General features: G+C 39.5%; 1 protein-coding gene across 2 annotated transcripts in view; it reads right to left on the reverse strand.

Annotated features, from left to right (window-relative positions):
- LOC140728285 (uncharacterized) overlaps positions 1–18,924 on the reverse strand; it is a 142,331-nt gene that overhangs the window by 90,237 nt on the left and 33,170 nt on the right. For both annotated transcript variants that reach the window (XM_073046786.1, XM_073046785.1), the window contains exons 4-8: positions 16,138–16,776; positions 8,247–8,834; positions 6,092–6,730; positions 4,554–5,162; positions 2,636–3,418 (exon numbers count right to left, since the gene is read on the reverse strand). In XM_073046786.1, the coding sequence (XP_072902887.1) occupies positions 2,636–3,418; positions 4,554–5,162; positions 6,092–6,730; positions 8,247–8,834; positions 16,138–16,776 (3,258 nt within the window). The remainder of the gene's footprint in view (positions 1–2,635; positions 3,419–4,553; positions 5,163–6,091; positions 6,731–8,246; positions 8,835–16,137; positions 16,777–18,924) is intronic.

The following is an 18,924-nucleotide window of genomic DNA, read 5'->3' on the forward strand; positions in this document are numbered from 1 at the left end:
GCAAGCAGTGCTGCCACAAGAAAGCAGCATCCATCATCAGGGACTCCCATCATCCAGGCCATGCTCTCTTCTCAATGCTGCCATCAAGAAAGAGGTATAGAAGCCTTAGATCTCACACCACCAGGTTTAAGCATGGGTATTACCCCTTTAACCATCAAGCTCCTAAACAATTGTGGATAAATTCACTCACCTCAACTCTGAACAGATTCTATAACTTATTGGCTCATTTTCAAGGTCTCTACAACACATGTTATTAGTATTATTATTTACTATTTATTTATAGTTATTACTTTTTTTTATAGTTGCACAGTCTGCCTTCTTTTGCAAATTGGTTGTCAGTCTTTGCATGCAGTTTTTCATTGATAATATTGTATTTATTTGTTCTACTGTGAATGCCTTCGAGTCAGTGAATCTCAGGGTAGTATATGATGAAATATATGTACTTTAATAAAAAATTACTTTGAAATTACTTTGAACTTTGCACTTTGTACAGCCCCAGGGCATTAGTACAGTTCCTTTGAGACCTTATCCTGTAATAAACCTGTAACATGTTTCATCAATAAAATTATTTCTAATATATTGTCATATCTAGGATATTCATTCATGATTAGTTTATTTCACAACTTCACAGCTAATAAAGCAATCTCTGCCCTCAATATTTGTTTAATATTTTAAGCTTGAGGTGAAAAATGGTAACTTATCTGGAAAAAAAAATGTGCCAGGCAATAAGTATCTGCAAAAAAGCTTTATTTGTTTCATTTTCCACTCTTGTATTTTTGCTGAGAACTCCATGATGAATACCCTGTTGTTGACTCCTGACCAGAAAGCTAAATCGACTAGGTGTACAAACACTGGTGCACAGACACAGATCAAAACTTGAGATCAGCAAGTCAATAAGCTTGTCCTGAACACTGAAAGGCTTTTCACAGACAGTGAAGCTCTAGTCAGGATATTGGTCGAGTCTGGGATATTTGACTAGCCCAGGAGAGTGCCTCCTACAACAATCAGGAAAACTCATTACTATTTGGCCAAAGCAGCCTGCTTCATTTAGAACACTGTCTATCATCTTTCCACAGTCAGGACTTAATGGCTGCAGTGTGCACCATTTACAAAACGTACAGCAGTTGCCAAGGTTTCAACTTCATCTCATATGGACTTTTCTGCTTGAAAGGACTTTGACAGTTAGAAAGAACAATAAGAAACTGATTTTTTGAGTAATGTTGTTGTCAAGAGAGGATCTGTTATAATATGGGTAATTCTGAGCTTAATATAAAAATTAAATCCATATGTTTGATTTATAATGCTTCACAAAAATGCCATTGAGTCCTTTGGGCATTTAACTTAAATTTTACAAAGCTGTTTTTCACAATCATAAATATTATGCCAGTTCCACATATAAGGACACATTTCAACAAAAATCCCACAATGCATTTAGCCCAGTCCTTACAACCTATGAAAACAAATTTAACAACCTGTTTTTCAGCAATGTAACTCTTTTGAAAGTTAAAGAATGACTTCTGTTTGAGCAATAGTTTTAACCACATTTACGTTGAATGAGCAAAAAGATTTTATGTTGGAAATAGTGGTATAAAATACATGTATAACTATTGCATTATGAATTTAGGCCATGAATTAGTGTTAAATTTAAGGTAGATATGTCCAATTCATGACAAGGTGCATTAACCTTTGTGAAAATTGCTCAATCTCTGAAATTCTTTGTTGGGGGTAGGAATGTATCAGTAATCTCTTCTGATGCCTTAAAAGTGTTTAATTTTTGGAAAGGATCTATAAAGGACCTTTAAGAATACAGCCCAGTCCATCACAGGTAAAGCCCTCCCTTTCACTGAGCACATCTACTGTGGTAAACCATGTATACCTGTCTGGACATGCCCCTCTGCTGACTGCTCCTGTGGCTCCTCCCACAGACCCCTGTATAAAGGTGATTGGGGCACTGCTCCTCCCTCAGTCTTCAACATGGTCGTGCTCCATTTTCGCTGCTTAATAAAAGCCTATCATTCACTTCCAGTCTCCTAGAGTTATTGATAGTGCATCATCTACACAGAGCACTGTTGCACACCCAGTTCATGCTCTCTTCTTGCTGCTGCTATCAGGAAGAAAGTACAGGAGCCACAGGACTCCTACCACCAGGTTCAGAAACAGTTATTACCCCTCAACCATCAGGTTCTTGATTCAAAGGGGATAACTTCATTCAATTTCACTTGCCCCATCACTGAAATGTTCCCACAACCTATGGTCTCATGTTCAAGGACTCTTCATCTTATGTTCTTGACATTTATTGCTTATTTATTAGTTCTTGGATTTACTGAGTGTGCCTGCAAGAAAACAAAACTCAGGATTGTATGTATATTGTGACAGATATGCACTTTGATAATAAATTTACTTTGAACTTTGGGACGTGCTGCAGCCCAGATGCACTAAATGCAACTCCTATAAGCTGTATCATATTGAGTGAATATAAGCAGGATAGTTAGTCAAATACATCCCTTAAATCCCCCATATTACAAGCTGTATTTGATTAGGCAATGAAACAATTGATAAGAGTGTAATTAATGTTCATAAGTATGCTACCACTTCTCCTAATGGACAGGAAAGAAAATAAATACAGTGTAGTTACCTTCTACAGTGATAGAAGGTTCCTCCTCGGGTTGTATTATTGGTTCTTCAATAATGGTTGGTTCTTCAATAATGGTTGGTTCTTCAATAATGGTTGGTTCTTCAATAATTGTTGTTTCATCAGTCAGTGTTGGTTCTTCAATAATTGTTGTTTCATCAGTCAGTGTTGGTTCTTCCATAATTGTTGGTTCTTCAATAATTACTGTTGGAACACTTAGTGTTGTCAGCGGCATCATCAATTGACTCAGGACATCTGGCAAAGAGCGGAAGTCATTTACACTGAAGACCAAACTTGGGTCAATTGCCATCTCCTCCAGTTGGGCTGCGTCTGCATTGTTAACACCGATAGCAAAGGTCATGACGGCAGCTCGTTTCAGTGCATCCGCAGCCACCTCCACGTCATCGTTGGATCTTCCACCAGTGATGAGCAGCAAAAACTGGGGAACATTCTCCTGGATTCGACTCCCAGCAGAACTAGTAAAATAGTATTTAATAGCAAAGTCCAGTGCAGAGCCAGTGTTGGCTGTTGCCCCACCTCTCAGACTGAGGCTTTTGACATGAGACAGAAGTTCAGTTTTTGATGAGTAAGTGTTCAGGTAGAACTCAGCCTCTGTGTCATCACTGTACTGTGCCAGACCCACTCGCACTTTGTCATGTCCAATGGCCAGCTGCTGAATTATTCTTATGACAAAATCACGGACATGAGGTAAATTAACGTTTCCGATATTGTCTGATCCATCGATAAGGAACACAACATCTCTCTTGCTCATTTCCTTCAGTACAACTGAAAGAGAAATGCACATTGGATCTTAAACAAACTCTAAGATTTAAATACAAAATCTTCTAAATTCTGAAACAAATAAAAACAATTTCCAACTATTCTCTGTTTACTTTTTGAATTTCTGGTTGAGACTTACAAGAAGCCTATTCGTATGGTCACTTACATCAATCTATATGTTTGCAATTTAACTGTGTGCTTAATATGAGAAACTCTTCTCCAAGTACGCAAGATGCAACAAACCGAGTTTTCTGATCCCAGAACACAAGACATTAAGCCAACAATTTATTGCACACCAACTCTGGCACCATTATATACTGTATAAAAAAGTCCTAGTTAGAATACTACTATATGGCATTTCCCATGTCACATGCTAATTAATCGTGCTTTTCTTTTTTTTCCAGAAAAATGATGAGATATAGATAGAGCGGACAGCCAGCACCCGTTTATCAGGGTGGAAATGGTTAATATGAGAGGGCATAGTTTTGAAGAAAGTACAGGGAGGATGTCAGAGGTAGTTCTTTTTTCACAGTGGTAGTTTTTTTCACAGTGGTGGGTATGTGGTAGAGCAGATACATTAGGGACATATACAAGACTGTTAGATAGGTACATGGATGAAAGAAAAACAGAGGGTTACGTGGGAGGGAAAAATTTGATTGATCTGGAAATATGTTAAAATATTAGCATGTTATAGGCTGAAGGGCCTGTACTATGCTGTACTGTTCTATATTTTATGCTCTATGTAAAAATGGGAACTTGGAGGAAAGGTGATAGTAGTATATATTGAAACTGGGTCAAACCCAATGATGAAATAGGAACGGAGTCAAATATGCTAAGTTCTACAGTCCATTTCTACCCCTAAACTGCAGTATCAGTGATTTAATGCATTCATTAATATTAGCACAGCACAGTAGTAACAGTGTTCCAGGTCAGAAGTAGCACTAGGAATCGTTGCAATTGCTTTGCATTCTAACATGCTGACATCTCTAGCTATGGAGTGAAGAAATTACTTTAAGCTGGAAGTGAGCAATCTATATTTGATATGTTCCCACCTCCAATGTACATAACATTCCTTTCTTTCATGTGCTCTAACATAAATTTGAATAAATCACATTAATTACACTGTGTCAAAGTCTATTACCTTCCTGGGTAGGAAGAGTTGGTTCCTCAGTCACAGGCACTGGTTGAACTTTAGACAGCAGCTGTTGAGAGATAGTTGACATTTGTTGGAAGTTTTCCAGGACGAAAGCAGAATCTGGGTTGGAGGTGATCTGCTGCAGTTCCGATGTTTCTGCAAGCTTGGCTCCAATAGCAATGACCAGAATGCCAGCCTGTCTCACTGCCTCCGATGCCGGCCCGACGTTGTCACTGGATCTCCCAGCAGTGATGAGCACCAGAAATTGTGCAGCTCCAGCATCTCTTCTGCTGCCCGCAGCCGGGGTGAAGACATTCCTTGTGACAAAGTCCAGCGCTGCACCCGTGTTGAGGGGCTTTCCCCTTTTAAATCTCAGTCTTTTTATTGCATTCAAAAGCTCATCTTTTGTTGAATGAGCATTGAGGTCAAATTCAAGTTTTGGGTCAGAACTGTATTGAACAACAGCAACTTGATCTGCGTCAGGTCCAACGTCAAGCTCTTGGGTTACTTTCATCAGGAATTCACGGACATGAGAAAATGATTTCCCCATTCCGGGGCTGCCATCAACAAGGAACACAATATCCCTCATGTTGGAATTTCTTTCCTTCCTGACCACTAAGCATAAACACAAACACGTTAAGACTATATGTTGACTTCAGTATGCAGTTCTGGTTACCAGATTACAGAAGAAGATATGTTTGCAGTGGAGGTTATACAAGCATTTTGCCAGAACTGAAATTTTTTTAAGTAATTAAGTAGTTCGTACTAGAGTCATTTTCTTTGGAACAGAGTAAATGAGACAAGATTTTATTAAAGTATGTAAATTACGAGGTACCTAAGTGGAATAAAAAAAGACTTTTAATTTTCTTGCCAGAGGGAAATAAGGATCATAAAGTTAAAGTAATTAGTAAAAGTATTAGAGAGTAGAAAATGAAAAATGTTTTGGTCTGAGGGCCAAGTTTCTTGTCCTGACATTGAAGCTCACTACAAAGCACAATACTCAAATATATTTATCCCAATGCTCATTGACATTGACAGCGAAAAGCAATAAAACATAGGGGGAGGTCCTTGAGTTAACAGCGTTGGAATGCGGATTCTGAAGTCCAGGTTGACAGAAGCGATGTAGGGAGAAAAAAGACAATGAACCTGACTAAGGGAAGAAATCATGACCATGGATTATACATGTTGTATTTTACCTTAACAGTCAGTAGAATATTTGATAAATCTAAGAATGTTTATAAATTATTATAAACATTACCTCAGTCACTGCACTGTACTGTAAACACATCAAACTACTTTTTATAATGCTGTTTACAATGTTAATCTACATAGGTATTTAGGTATATATGCACATTTTATTCCATAACTGTACTTCTTAATTTCTTTTTATATGCTTCTTGATTCTGCATAGTTCTTGAATGATTTTGGTTTTGTTGCATGTAGCACCAAAACACCACAACAATTTTGTAACACATGATCCTTGATTCTTGATCCCAGCAATTACCATTAATAACTGCAAGAAGCAGAGAACATAATTCAGGTACCTTCTGTGGTGGTGAGAGGTTCCTCCTCAGGTTTTGCTGTTGGTTCTTCAATAATTACTGTCGGAACACTTAATGTTGTCAGCGGCATCATCAATTGACTCAGGACATCTGGCAAAGAGCGGAAGTCATTTACACTGAAGACCAAACTTGGGTCAATTGCCATCTCCTCCAGTTGGGCTGCGTCTGCATTGTTAACACCGATCGCAAAGGTCATGACGGCAGCTCGTTTCAGTGCATCCGCAGCCACCTCCACGTTATCGTTGGACCTCCCACCAGTGATGAGCAGCAAGAACTGGGGAACATTCTCCTGGATTCGACTCCCGGCAGAACTAGTAAAATAGTTTTTAAAGGCAAATTCAAGTGCAGAGCCAGTTTTAGCTATTTTCCCACCTCTCAGTCTGAGGCTTTTGACATGAGTCAGTAGTTCAGCTTTTGATGAGTAAGTGTTCAGGTAGAACTCAGCCTCTGTGCCATCACTGTACTGTGCCAGACCCACTCGCACTTTGTCATGTCCGACAGGCAGCTGCTGAATTATTCTTATGACAAAATCTCGGACATCAGGTAAATTAATGTCACCAACATTGTCTGATCCATCAATTAGGAACACAACATCTCTCTCACTCATTTCCTTTGGCACAACTGGAAAAATAAAATGAACATCAATAGGTACAAAATTCCAGAAATTAAATCACCTCTATTTACTCTGCAGATTGTAGAATAATTTCTCATTTTATACCAAATGGAGACTAGCATTGACAATTTGCCATATGGCTTCTCAGAGGCATCTTTCTCTGAATCAAGACCATTATTGCTAAAGACAAAGTAACTCAAGTTTAGACAAATCTAAAAGCAACTGCCTAGCAATAAGGCCATTGGTTTTGTAAATGTGCTGAACAGGACCTGCACATAGCGGTAATATCAAACCCAAAAGAAAATGACAAAATTGAGATATCTTTCCTTTAAGCAATCATTATAATTGTTTTCTCTCCTTCGAAAATTTTCAACCAGGCCTGTGCACTTCACAGACGGCAACTTCTTTCTAGCCAGGCATGAATTGTGTACTAACCTCGAGGAAAGAATTCACACAATAAGAGCCCAAGGCTGTAACCGAGATGAAGAGGGATTGGAAGAGGCCAGGAAGGGTTCAGATAATGGGAGGAGGTGTAAATGCAGAAATGCAGAGAACTGTGGAGTATGGAACAGGCCACAGATTTGTTTCACATGTCCAGAGCAAACCTCAGACCTCCCCCCCACATGCTCGGCAGTAACTTGGGCTCACAGATCAAGGGACCAGTTCATGCACTCCTCAAGCTCCACGGCAAAATGCTAGAACTGACCTTTTAGAATAATAACTATGAGGAATGGATGGATTTCAGCTGAAATAAACACCCTATGGGGATGTCACAGCCAACTGTGTATGGTTTACTTGCAATTGTGTGATGCAATTTTCAGTTTGTTGTGAGTTATTTATAAAGGTTGTAGATCGTGAATTTTTGATCAAATTTCTGTGGTTAAGAAATTACAGAAAGCCACACATATTGTTGATTTCCTGCAAAAACTACAACAATACTAAAAAAAATATGAAAAGACACTTGCAGGAGCAAGACTGATTTTTCAATGAGTGGGACTTCTACAGTAATTAGCATAAACACCTCAAAGTAGGCAGCAGTGTTTCCATGGACATGATGTATGCAGAAAACAAGTACAAATCGATCAATTTTCTAGAAGATCATGACAAAAGGAAACAAATTCAGTGGGGGTCTAAAATGTACAGTACTCAGAAGGAAGTGCTTAGATCCACAGCATTAAACTTTAAAAGAAAACTTAAACCTGAAGATGCATGATGTTCGTAAAAGAGAACAACTTACTCAAATTGATGATGTCACTGAGCTTTGTGCTCATATCCAATTGCAACAGTTTTATACCATGAAAACAATTCGCACATTTTTCACAAATTATGGAACTATGCTACAATATAAGTTAAAAATAAAGAAGCTGGAATAACTGCAACAATAGAAAATGCTTTTTGCATGTTATTTCCTTTTATTGCCAAAATCAAGAAACATTTAAGTTCTGATGATGGATTTAGAAATTATTCAATTTAATGAATTATTTGTTCTCTGTTATCCTACTTAACTTTATCAAAGGTTTATACCTTCACTGACAATTATTATTGGCTCGTCGATCTCAAGCACTGGTTGAACTTTAGACAGCAGCTGTTGCTGAATAGTTGACAATTCCTGGAAGGTGTTTAGTTTGAACACAGAATCTGGGTCAGAAGTGATCTGTTGCAACTCCGATATTACAGCATTCTTGGCTCCAACAACGATTGGCACAATACCAGCTTGTCTCATTGCCTCTGCTGCCGGCCCAACATTACTCCAGGATCTCCCAGCAGTGATGAGCACCAGGATTTGTGCAGCTCCAGCATCTCTTCTGCTGCCTGCAGATGGATTGAAGACATTCCTTATCACAAAGTCCAGTGCTGCACCTGTTTTGAGGGGCCTTCCCATTTTTGGCATCACCTTTCTTATTGCGTTTGAAACTTCCTCTACAGTTGAAAAAGAATTGAGATAAAATTCAGCCCTTGCGACAGAACCATACAGCACCAAAGCCAGATGATCTTCGTTTGGTCCAATGTTAAGCTCTGGAATTATCCTCAGAAGGAATTCACGGACTTGAGAGAAAGATCTTCCCATAAAAGGAGAGCCATCAATTAGGAAAACGATATCTCTCTTCATGGCTATGAACATAGATCATAGATATATAAGGTTAAAGAATTTTACGTAACAGTATTTTGTTTGCTAAAACATACCTAGCATTTTCACTGAATTTGATGCTCTATTCCACATACCTCTTAACACTACATTAAAATACAATCTTCTCTGCAATTTGTCAGAGAAACTTACAAATTATATGTCATTATTAGGGGTGAATTTTCAACCTACTTTCACAGAGCATCCAGCTAACCAAAAGGCATGATTTGATCTTTCTTTCCTTAGCTGTAATTAATGGCAATGTATAACAAAGAATGAAAGATTGACATTTACCTAGAACCATTTACGTCTCTTTTCAGTACACACCATAGCTTTTTACAGCAAATCACAAGTTTTCAAAGCCAGGATTACATTTTACGAAAGAAGGCAGATAATTTGCACATAATAAACCTGCAGATAATTATCTAGTAATATATTGAAAATCTGTCTTAGAAATGTTGAATGAGGGTAACTATTGAGCAGGTCATCAGGTTTAAATATGACACTTTTCTTTGGATTCATTAATAACTTATCAGAAGGTCAAAATCTTCAATGATCTCTAAAGAGGCTTGACAAAGTAGATGGGCTTCTCACAAACAAGGAGATTTTCTTACAAAACAAGAGGGTGGTCATTTAATACTCTGAACAGAGAAATTTCTTCTTTTCAGAGGTAGTGACTCTCTGAAATTCTCTGCTCCTGTGTGTGATGGAGGCCTGATCATCAGATATATTTAAGGTGGAGGTAGATAAGTATTTGAAGATCAAGGAGTGGGGATTATGGGTAACTGGTACAGAAAAGGAGCTTAGGTCAGTATAGATCGGCCATGAACATAATGAGAAGCAAGGTAGATTTGAGCGCCTATTTTCTGTCATTCTTGTGTTTCTTGTGATCTTGTTTTCACAGATTTTCAAACATACACTGAAGCATCAACCAAGATTTCTGTCCTCCAATCACTGCAGTGGGACTTGAACTCACAGCTTCCTAACTCTGAGGCCAACTGAGCCACCATTGATAGTGCCATTTGGCTCTCTGGAAATGTTTTCTTTACATCTATTTTCTAATGAATTTCTGTGAAGCAAACTCTTTTATCTGCAACTTAGATTAATTATCCAAATTGCCGTTTAGTGGCATTTCAATTGCCAAGACTCCATATGAACATTCTGAACCAACCACAGAAACACTATGACCATAAGAGCAGGCCAGAGGGTGATAGTCCAAGAGCGAGAGACTCACCTGTTCATACTGCTAAGTCTTTATACCAGTGACAAAGCACAAGTCAGGCCCTCAATAGGATACTTTTTATTTGCCTTGATGAGATCAGTTCAGCCTACTCACAAGAAAATCAGCACCATGTATGTGTTAATACTCCATGCATTGCACTACATATTAACTCCCTTCATCACCCTCCATTATGCCTGAAGTGTGCACTACCTGTAAAACATATTGCGATTACTCCCCCGATACGATTGACATCGTTTCCCAACCTGTCAGCTCCTACCACCAGGGAATTCCAACGGCTTCAGGCTTAATGGAACATCACCATCTGTAGATTCTCATCCAAGTCACACACCATGCTGGCTGGCAAAAATATCCCTATTCCTTCATCATCCAGATTTCAGAAGGAATGCAGCAGGTCATGAAGGTGGCTCACTCATCACCAGATAGAATTATACCATAAATACTGGGCATGCAGCTGATGTCCAGATTCTGACACATAGATAGATAGATTGATAGATAGATAGACAGATACATAAATTAAAATACATATATATAAATAGAAAACTATTCATCTGAGGTATTTTCTTTGGCTACAAGATTACCATCCACTGGATATATCTAGTATCATTCTAATTGATTTTCATTTACCTTGTAGTTTGACAGCTGGCTACCATGTTCTGACATAACTTCCTCTCACCTCCTCCTCTCCTCATCTCAGAGACCACATTATCCCAACCACAATGATTTTCTGCATATCACAGCCACACCTCTTCCTTTCTGCTTTCCAGACCTCTCTCATGAATTTTCCTCAATGCTTTTCTCGGTAAGTACTTCTGCAATTTCTTCCAAATGATCAAATAAAGCTGTTCATGCCATCCAGACAGAAACAAGGTTCTTGTTTTTTAATTGGCTGAGGTAAGAAGACGTGGTTCACACTAATCAACAATCAGGGACGCTGAAAGAGGGTAGAAAGTAAAGAGGGGAGGAGGATACTGCACATAGAGCGTCTCTGTGATCAGAAAGGAAGAAGCAGCTCTGGCTGAGGGCAAATAGTTAAAATTCAGATTAGCAAGATGGGGAAAATTAGAACAAGGTTGGTCATGGTCTGAGATTATATAGCATTCTAACACACATGATTTAATAACAGCAACACACACAAAATGCTGGTGGAACACAGCAGGCCAGGCTGCATCTATAGGAAGAAGTACAGTCGACGTTTCGGGCCGAGACCCTTCGTCAGGAGTAACTGAAAGAAAAGATGGTAAGAGATTTGAAATTGGGAGGGGGAGGGGAAATCCAAAATGATAGGAGAAGACAGGAGGGGGAGGGATGGAGCTAAGAGCCGGAAAGATGATTGGCAAAAGGGAAACAGAGCTGGAGAAGGGAAAGGATTATGGGACGGGAGGCCTAGGGAGAAAGAAAGGAGGAGGGGAGAACCAGAAGGAGATGGAGAACAGGCAGAGTGATGGGCAGAGAGAGAAAAAAAAGGAGGGGGAGATAAATTAATCAGGGATGGGGTAAGAAGGGGAGGAGGGGCATTAATGGAAGTTAGAGAAATCAATGTTCATGTCATCAGGTTGGAGGCTACCCATACAGAATATAAGGTGTTGTTCCTCCAACCTGAGTGTGGCTTCATCTTGCCAGTAGAGGATAGACATATCAGAATGGGAATGGGACATGGAATTAAAATGTGTGGCCACTGGTAGATCCTGCTTTCTCTGGTGGACAGAGCATAGGTGTTCAGCAAAATGGTCTCCCAGTCTGCGTCGGGTCTCACCAATATATAAAAGGTCACACCAGGAGCACCAGATGGAGTACATCACACCAGCCGACCCAGAGGTCCAACCAGCATTTTGTGTGTGTTGCTTGAATTTCCAGCATCTGCAGATTTCCTCGTGTTTGCGTTGTTGATTTAATGACAATCAGTTCTGTGTCTAACACAGAATGGATTTATTCTTTGCCTGTCATGTGAGAGGATTAGTGGGTAATCTGCTTTGACAGAGATATCTGGATCACACTAAACCAGTGTCATAACCAATATTTACGTATCTTCAGCCACCGTCAGTGACATATGATTAATATCTAATTGATGTGGCTGCACTCATTTTCTGGACAGGTCCACGACCAGGTCGACATTCCTTCCCACAGATATTCCCGCATTTCTCTGAATTTCTCCTGAACCAGCAAATTATATTATCCAGATGCAATACACTTCTTTATTTGATTTACTGGAAACTATTAATGAGGAAAAGGCATCAGGAGAAAAAGGCCTGACCTCCAACCATAATCCATATATTTAGTTTAACTTCTTTTAGCTGGTGCAAGAAATATTTTTCTATCCTTTTGTCTTTGAGGCTTCCTAGACTGCACATAGCACTTAACTGAGAGGCAAAATGTTGGCCAAATTATAGGAACCTGGAATTCATAAGCAGAGGTACAGAAGAAGGGAAACTATTTTGACCCTTTACACAACTGTAGCTACACTGCAACTGGAACATTCCATTCAGTTCTGGTCGATTAAGTGCAGGATGTGAACAGCCTAAACAGGTGTGAAAAGGATTTACTAGAATGGATTGAGGGATAGATCTGCTAGGTGGTGAAGGCAGATACATTAGGGGTTTTTTAATAACTTCTTAGATAGGCACATAGTTGATATTAAAATGGAGGGCTATGTGGGAGGGAAGGATTAGTTTGATCTTAGAGTAAGTTGAAAGGTCAGCAAAACGTTATAGGCCAAAGCATCTATTCTGTGCTGTGGTGTTCTCTGTTATATTTTGTACGTTCTATGGTATGAGAACTCATAACACTATCTGCAAGGAGAGATGGGATTGCTCTCCTTGCAGCCTCACCCTTCCTAGTACTAATTAATAACTAGCTTGGATAGATTACAAAGCCGGTAGATGTTGTAAAGCAGAACAAATAAGGGGATGTCAAGGAAACCTTTTTTGCTCCGAGATCAGATATGATCTACAATTCACTTCTAGTGGAGGTGCTTAAAACAAATTTGGGCAAGCACCTGGGAATGAAAAGCTTGAAGAAATAGTGCTGAGGAATGGGAATGGCAGGATTGCTTTGCTGGGAGCCAGCATCAACGGGATAGGCTGAATGGTCTTCTGAGCTGCAACAATTCTTTGATGCTATAAGCAATATTGCCAGGTGGTCCTTATTATTTGATGATATAGTTCCCTGTTATTTTCTCACTGGGTCTCCCACAACCTTCCTCATGTCCTGATCACATCCATTCCCAAAGCCTTTCTCTCAGGTATTAATGGTGCGCACTGGTATCAGCCAGAGTAGAAGCATATTTTTAACTGAGACCTTAAGTAACTTCATGCTTCGTGAAAAAGAGGGTGCTATTGAAGAAGGATAATTTTCCAGTATTTGTTTATCCCTCAATTTTCACAATAAAGCAAGAACCTTGTTGTTTATCTTACTGCTGTTTGTGAGACCTTGTTGTGATGTTGTTCCTCACTATCCAGTAGTTAAGTACCGCAGGCCCCTTCATTGTCCATGCCTTCATCTGTGCCATTTTGAAGACTTGAAAGATTCTGCATGATATTCTTCTTAAATTCAAAATCTTAAACACCATTTATGAATCTCTTTTCGGTTTCATTCCCCTTATCTCTACAAGCTACGATAACCATAAAATTAACATTTTGGTCTAAATTCTAGCCTTGCCTTCATCACACATGCTTCTTTGCACCCTTAGTTGTACAGCATCTTTATTATTACAGCACAGAAGGACGCCATCATTGCCATCCAGGCCAAACCCCAGCAGAACAATCCCATTCAACACATTCCCTTTATTCCCTTCCATTTAATTCTGTCGTATGCCCATTAGTTTTACTTCAGTTCTATCATTAACTTACACTAACTATGAGATATGAGAGAATGACCACAGCTAAAGGGGGTGTCCCAGGTAGTCACAAATAGAACTGCAAACTTTTGGATTAACCTTACCACACAATTCCTGCAATTCCATCTCTGGCAAAATCACTACCATAAGCAACACATAAATTGTATGTCAATGATTTGGATGATGGAAATGATGGCTTTGTTGCAAAGTTTGCAGATGATATAATGATAGGTGGATGGGCTGGTTGTTTTGAGGATGTAGAGGACTTAGAGAGAATTGGAGAATGGGAAAATAAATGGCAGATGGAATACAATATTGGGAAGTGTATGGTCATGCACTTTGGTAGAAGAAATTAAAGGGTTGACTATTTTCTAAATAGAGAGAAAATACAAAAAAAACCTAAGGTGCAAAGGGACTTGGGAGTCCATGTGCAGGGATTTCCTGAAGGTTAATTTGCACTTTGAGACAATGGTGAGGAAGTCAAATGTGATGTTAGCATCCATTTCAAGAGGACTAGAATACAAAAGCAAAGATGTAATGTTGAGACTTTATAAAGCATTGGTGAGGCCTCACTTGGAGTATTGTGAGCAGTATTGAGTCCCTTATCTTAGAAGCTGAAGAGAGTTAAAAGAAGGTTTATGAAAATGATTCCAGGATTGAATGGTTTGTCATATGGAAAGCGTTTGATGGCTCTGAGCCAATATTCACTAGAAATCAAAAGAATGAGGGTTCCTCATTGAAACCTATTGAATGGTGAAAGGTTTTTGATAGAGCAGATGTGGAGAGGATGTTTCCTATGATGGGAGAGTCAAAGACCAGAGAACACAACCTTAGAACAGTTGGAGGTCCTTATAGAACAGAGATGAGAAGGAATTTCTTTAGCCAAAAAGTGGTGAATCTGTGGAATTCTTTGCCACTCGCAGCTGTTGAGGCCAAGTCTTTATGTATATTTAAGGCAGAGGTTGATAGATTTTTGATTGATCAGGGCACGAAGGGATACAGGGAAAGGCAGGAGACTGGGTCTGAGAAGAAAACTGGATCAGCCGTGATGAAATTGGGAACAGACTTGATGGGCCAAATGGTCTAATTCTGCTCCTATATCTTATATTCTTATAAAGCTCCTGGAGAAATTCACCAAGTCAGGCACTATCTATAGGGGGAAATAAACAGATTTATATCCCACAGATGCTGCCTGGCTGACTAGGTTCTTCCAGTATCGTTGTTGTTTCAGATATTTAGCATCTGCAGTCTCTTGTGCTTCTGGAAGCGTTATCATTGCTGGACACTTATTCAATGCAAAGAACATAGAATGTAAAACATAGACGAGCTCAGCATTGGGCCCTTCAGCCCACAATGTTGTGCTGAATAAATTACACAAAGCTTAAATGCCTAACTAAGCTAATCCCTTCTGCCTACACACTATCTATATCTTTCCATTCTCTGCACTTTCTTGTGCCTACCTAAGAGCTTCTGAAATGCCTCTATCGTGTCCGCCTCCAATACCATTCCAGGCAGCATATTCCAGGTACACACCACTCTGAATTAAAAGTTTCCCCCACACATCTCCTTTGAACTTACCCCTTCAATTTAAATACACACCCTCTAGCTGTAGAGACGTCAGTCCTGGGAAAGAGGTATCAACTATCTATTTCTCACACAATCTTATAAATTTCTTGTAAGGGTCCTCTCAACCTTTACCACTCCAGAGAAAACAACACAAGTTTGTCCAATGTCCTCTTATAGTACCAGCCTTCTAATCCATGCAGCATCCTGGGAAACTACTTCTGCACCTTTCAAATTCTCCAAAGCCTCCACACCCTTCCCATGATCGGAATACCAGTATTGAATGCAATACTCTAGATGCAGCCTAACCAAAGTTTATAAAAATGCGAGATTGTTTCCTGATTCCTTAACTCAATGCCCCAACTAATAAAGGCAAGCACACCACATGTCTAACCACACTATCAACCTCTGCATCGCTTTTAGGGAGCTATGGATTTGGACCTCAAGATCCCTCCACAGAACAACACTGTTAAGGGCTTCCTAGCTATAGATCATCACAAGAATTTGCACCGACGTGATTGATAACGAGATAGAGTCAGAGTGATGGAGCTACAGTGTATCAAAAGATTTTCCTGATCAACCCAAATGAAATAAAGGTAATTTTAACATTATTTCAAAGCCATAATGAAGGAAATGATTACAGCTCAATTACCTTTGGTAGCAGTGACCAGTGGTACTTCATCAGGCACTATTGTCTCTTCAATAGGCATCATTTGAACATGCAGCCTTTGTAATAATGTTATCACCTGTGTCTGTATGCTTGGCAAAGAATAGAAATCCCTCACTTTGAAGGCCAGGTCGGGTTTAAAAGCTATCTGCTGCAGTTGAGTAGTATCTGCAGACCCGGCTCCAACAGCAAAGGTTATTACAGCGCTCTGCTTCAGTGTATCTGCAGCTCTTCTGATATCATCTCCAGACCTTCCACCGGTGATGAGCACCAAGAACTGGGGAACACCTTCTTCTTTTCTACTGCCTGTAGATCTGACAAAGTGAGCTTTGAGGACAAAGTCCAATGCCTTCCCAGTGTTAAGAATCTTACCACCTTTAAAGCTGAGAGATCTCAGTAGAGACAGAAGTTCATCTCTTTTTGAGTAGGTGTTCAGATAAAATTCAGTTTCTGCAACATCGCTGTATAGCACCAGACTAACTCGTACTCTATCTCCCCCAATTTCAAAGCTATTGATTATTGCTGAAACAAAATTACGGACGAATTGTAGATTTGAATTTCCAACATAATCGGATTCGTCAATCAGAAGCACAATGTCTCTCTGGATTTCAGCTGCAGTTGTAACTAGAAAAAATATAAAAACACACCAGGTTATATAAAGTGAGCAGAGGTCATAAAAGTTTGAAAAAGTGTGAGACCAAGCATATCTTAATCGACCCTAGTGACTCAGATAATTAAATGCATAAAAAGAAGTTATCCATAATTTATTATCTTATGATAGGATTCAAGGTATCAAGGCTAACTTTGCACATCCATCTGATGTCTCTTCAATTGTTAGCAATGTACATTTAATGCTGAAGACCATAGACCAAATGCTCTACACAGGGCTGTCAAACACGACAGCATGGGAAAGAACTTTGCATGCAAGATTTCTAGCTGATTATCTAAAGAACCCAACATTTTCTGATGCAAAATAATCATATAACCATATAACAATTACAGCATGGAAACAAGCCATCTCGGCCCTTCTAGTCCATGTCGAACATTTGCTCTCACCTAGTCCCACTGGCCCGCACTCAACCCATAACCCTCCATTCTTTTCCTGTCTATATACCTATCCAATTTTACTTTAAATGACAATACTGAACCTGCCTCTACCACTTCTACTGGAAGCTCTTTCCACACAGCTACCACTCTCTGAGTAAAGAAATTCCCCCTTGTGTTACCCTTAAACTTTTGCCCCCTAACTCTCAACTCATGTTCTCTTGTTTGAATCTCCCCTACTCTCAATGGAAAAAGCCTATCCACGTCAACTCTATCTATCCCCCTCATAATTTTAAATACCTCTGTCAAGTCCCCCCTCAACCTTCTACGCTCCAAAAAATAAAGACCTAACTTGTTCAATCTTTCCCTGTAACTTAGGTGCCGAAACCCAGGTAACATTCTAGTAAATCTTTGTATTCTCTCTATTTTGTTGACATCTTTCCTAAAATTCAGTGACCAGAACTGTACACAATACTCCAAATTCAGCCTTACCAATGCCTTGTACAATTTTAACATTACATCCCAACTCCTATACTCAATGCTCTGATTTATAAAGGCCAGCATACCAAAAGCTTTCTTCACCACACTATCCACATGAGATTCCACCTTCACGGAACTATGCACCATTATTCCTAGATCACTCTGTTCTACTGCATTCATCAATGCCCTACCATTTACCATGTATGTCCTATTTGGATTATTCCTACCAAACTGTAGCACCTCACACTTATCAGCATCAAACTCCATCTCCCATCTTTCAGCCCACTCTTCTAACTGGCCTAAATCTCTCTGCAAGCTTTGAAAACCTACTTCATTATCCACAATGCCTCCTATCTTAGTATCATCTGCATACTTACTAATCCAATTTACCGCCCTATCATCCAGATCATTAATGTATATGACAAACAACGTTGGACCCAGTACAGATCCCTGAGGCACACCACTAGTCACCAGCCTCCAACCTGACAAACAGTTATCCACCATTACTCTCTGGCATCTCCCATCCAGCCACTGTTGAATCCATTTTACTACTTCAATATTAATACCGAACGATTGAACCTTCCTAACTAACCTTCTGTGCGGAACCTTGTCAAAGGCCTTACTGAAGTCCATATAGACAACATCCACTGCTTTACCCTTGTCAGCTTTCCACGTAACCTCTTCAAAAAATTCAATAAGATTTGTCAAACATGACCTTCCACGTACAAATCCATGCTGACTGTTCCTAATCAAACCCTGTCTATCCAGCCACCACTGATGTCAAACTGACAGGCCTATAATTGTTAGGTTTACTCTTGGAACCCATTTTAAACAATGGAACCACATGAGCAATACGCCAATCCTCCGGCACCATCCTCATTTCTAATGACATTTGAAATATTTCTGGCAGAGCCCCTGTTATTTCTACACTAACTTCCCTCAAGGTCCTAGGGAATATCCTGTCAGGATCCGGAGATTTATCCACTTTTATATTCCTTAAAAGCACCAGTACTTCCTCCTCTTTAATCGTCATGGTTTCCATAACTTCCCTACTTGTTTCCCTTACCTTGCCCAATTCAATATCCTTCTCCTTAGTGAATACTGGAGAAAAGAAATTGTTCAAAATCTCCCCCATCTCTTTCGGCTCCCCACATAGCTGTCCACTCTGATTCTCTAAGGGGCCAATTTTATCCCTCACTATCATTTTACTATTAATATAACTGTAGAAACCCTTTGGATTTATTTTCA

This window comes from Hemitrygon akajei, chromosome 5 (assembly GCF_048418815.1).
Source record: "Hemitrygon akajei chromosome 5, sHemAka1.3, whole genome shotgun sequence".
NCBI lineage: Eukaryota > Metazoa > Chordata > Chondrichthyes > Myliobatiformes > Dasyatidae > Hemitrygon > Hemitrygon akajei.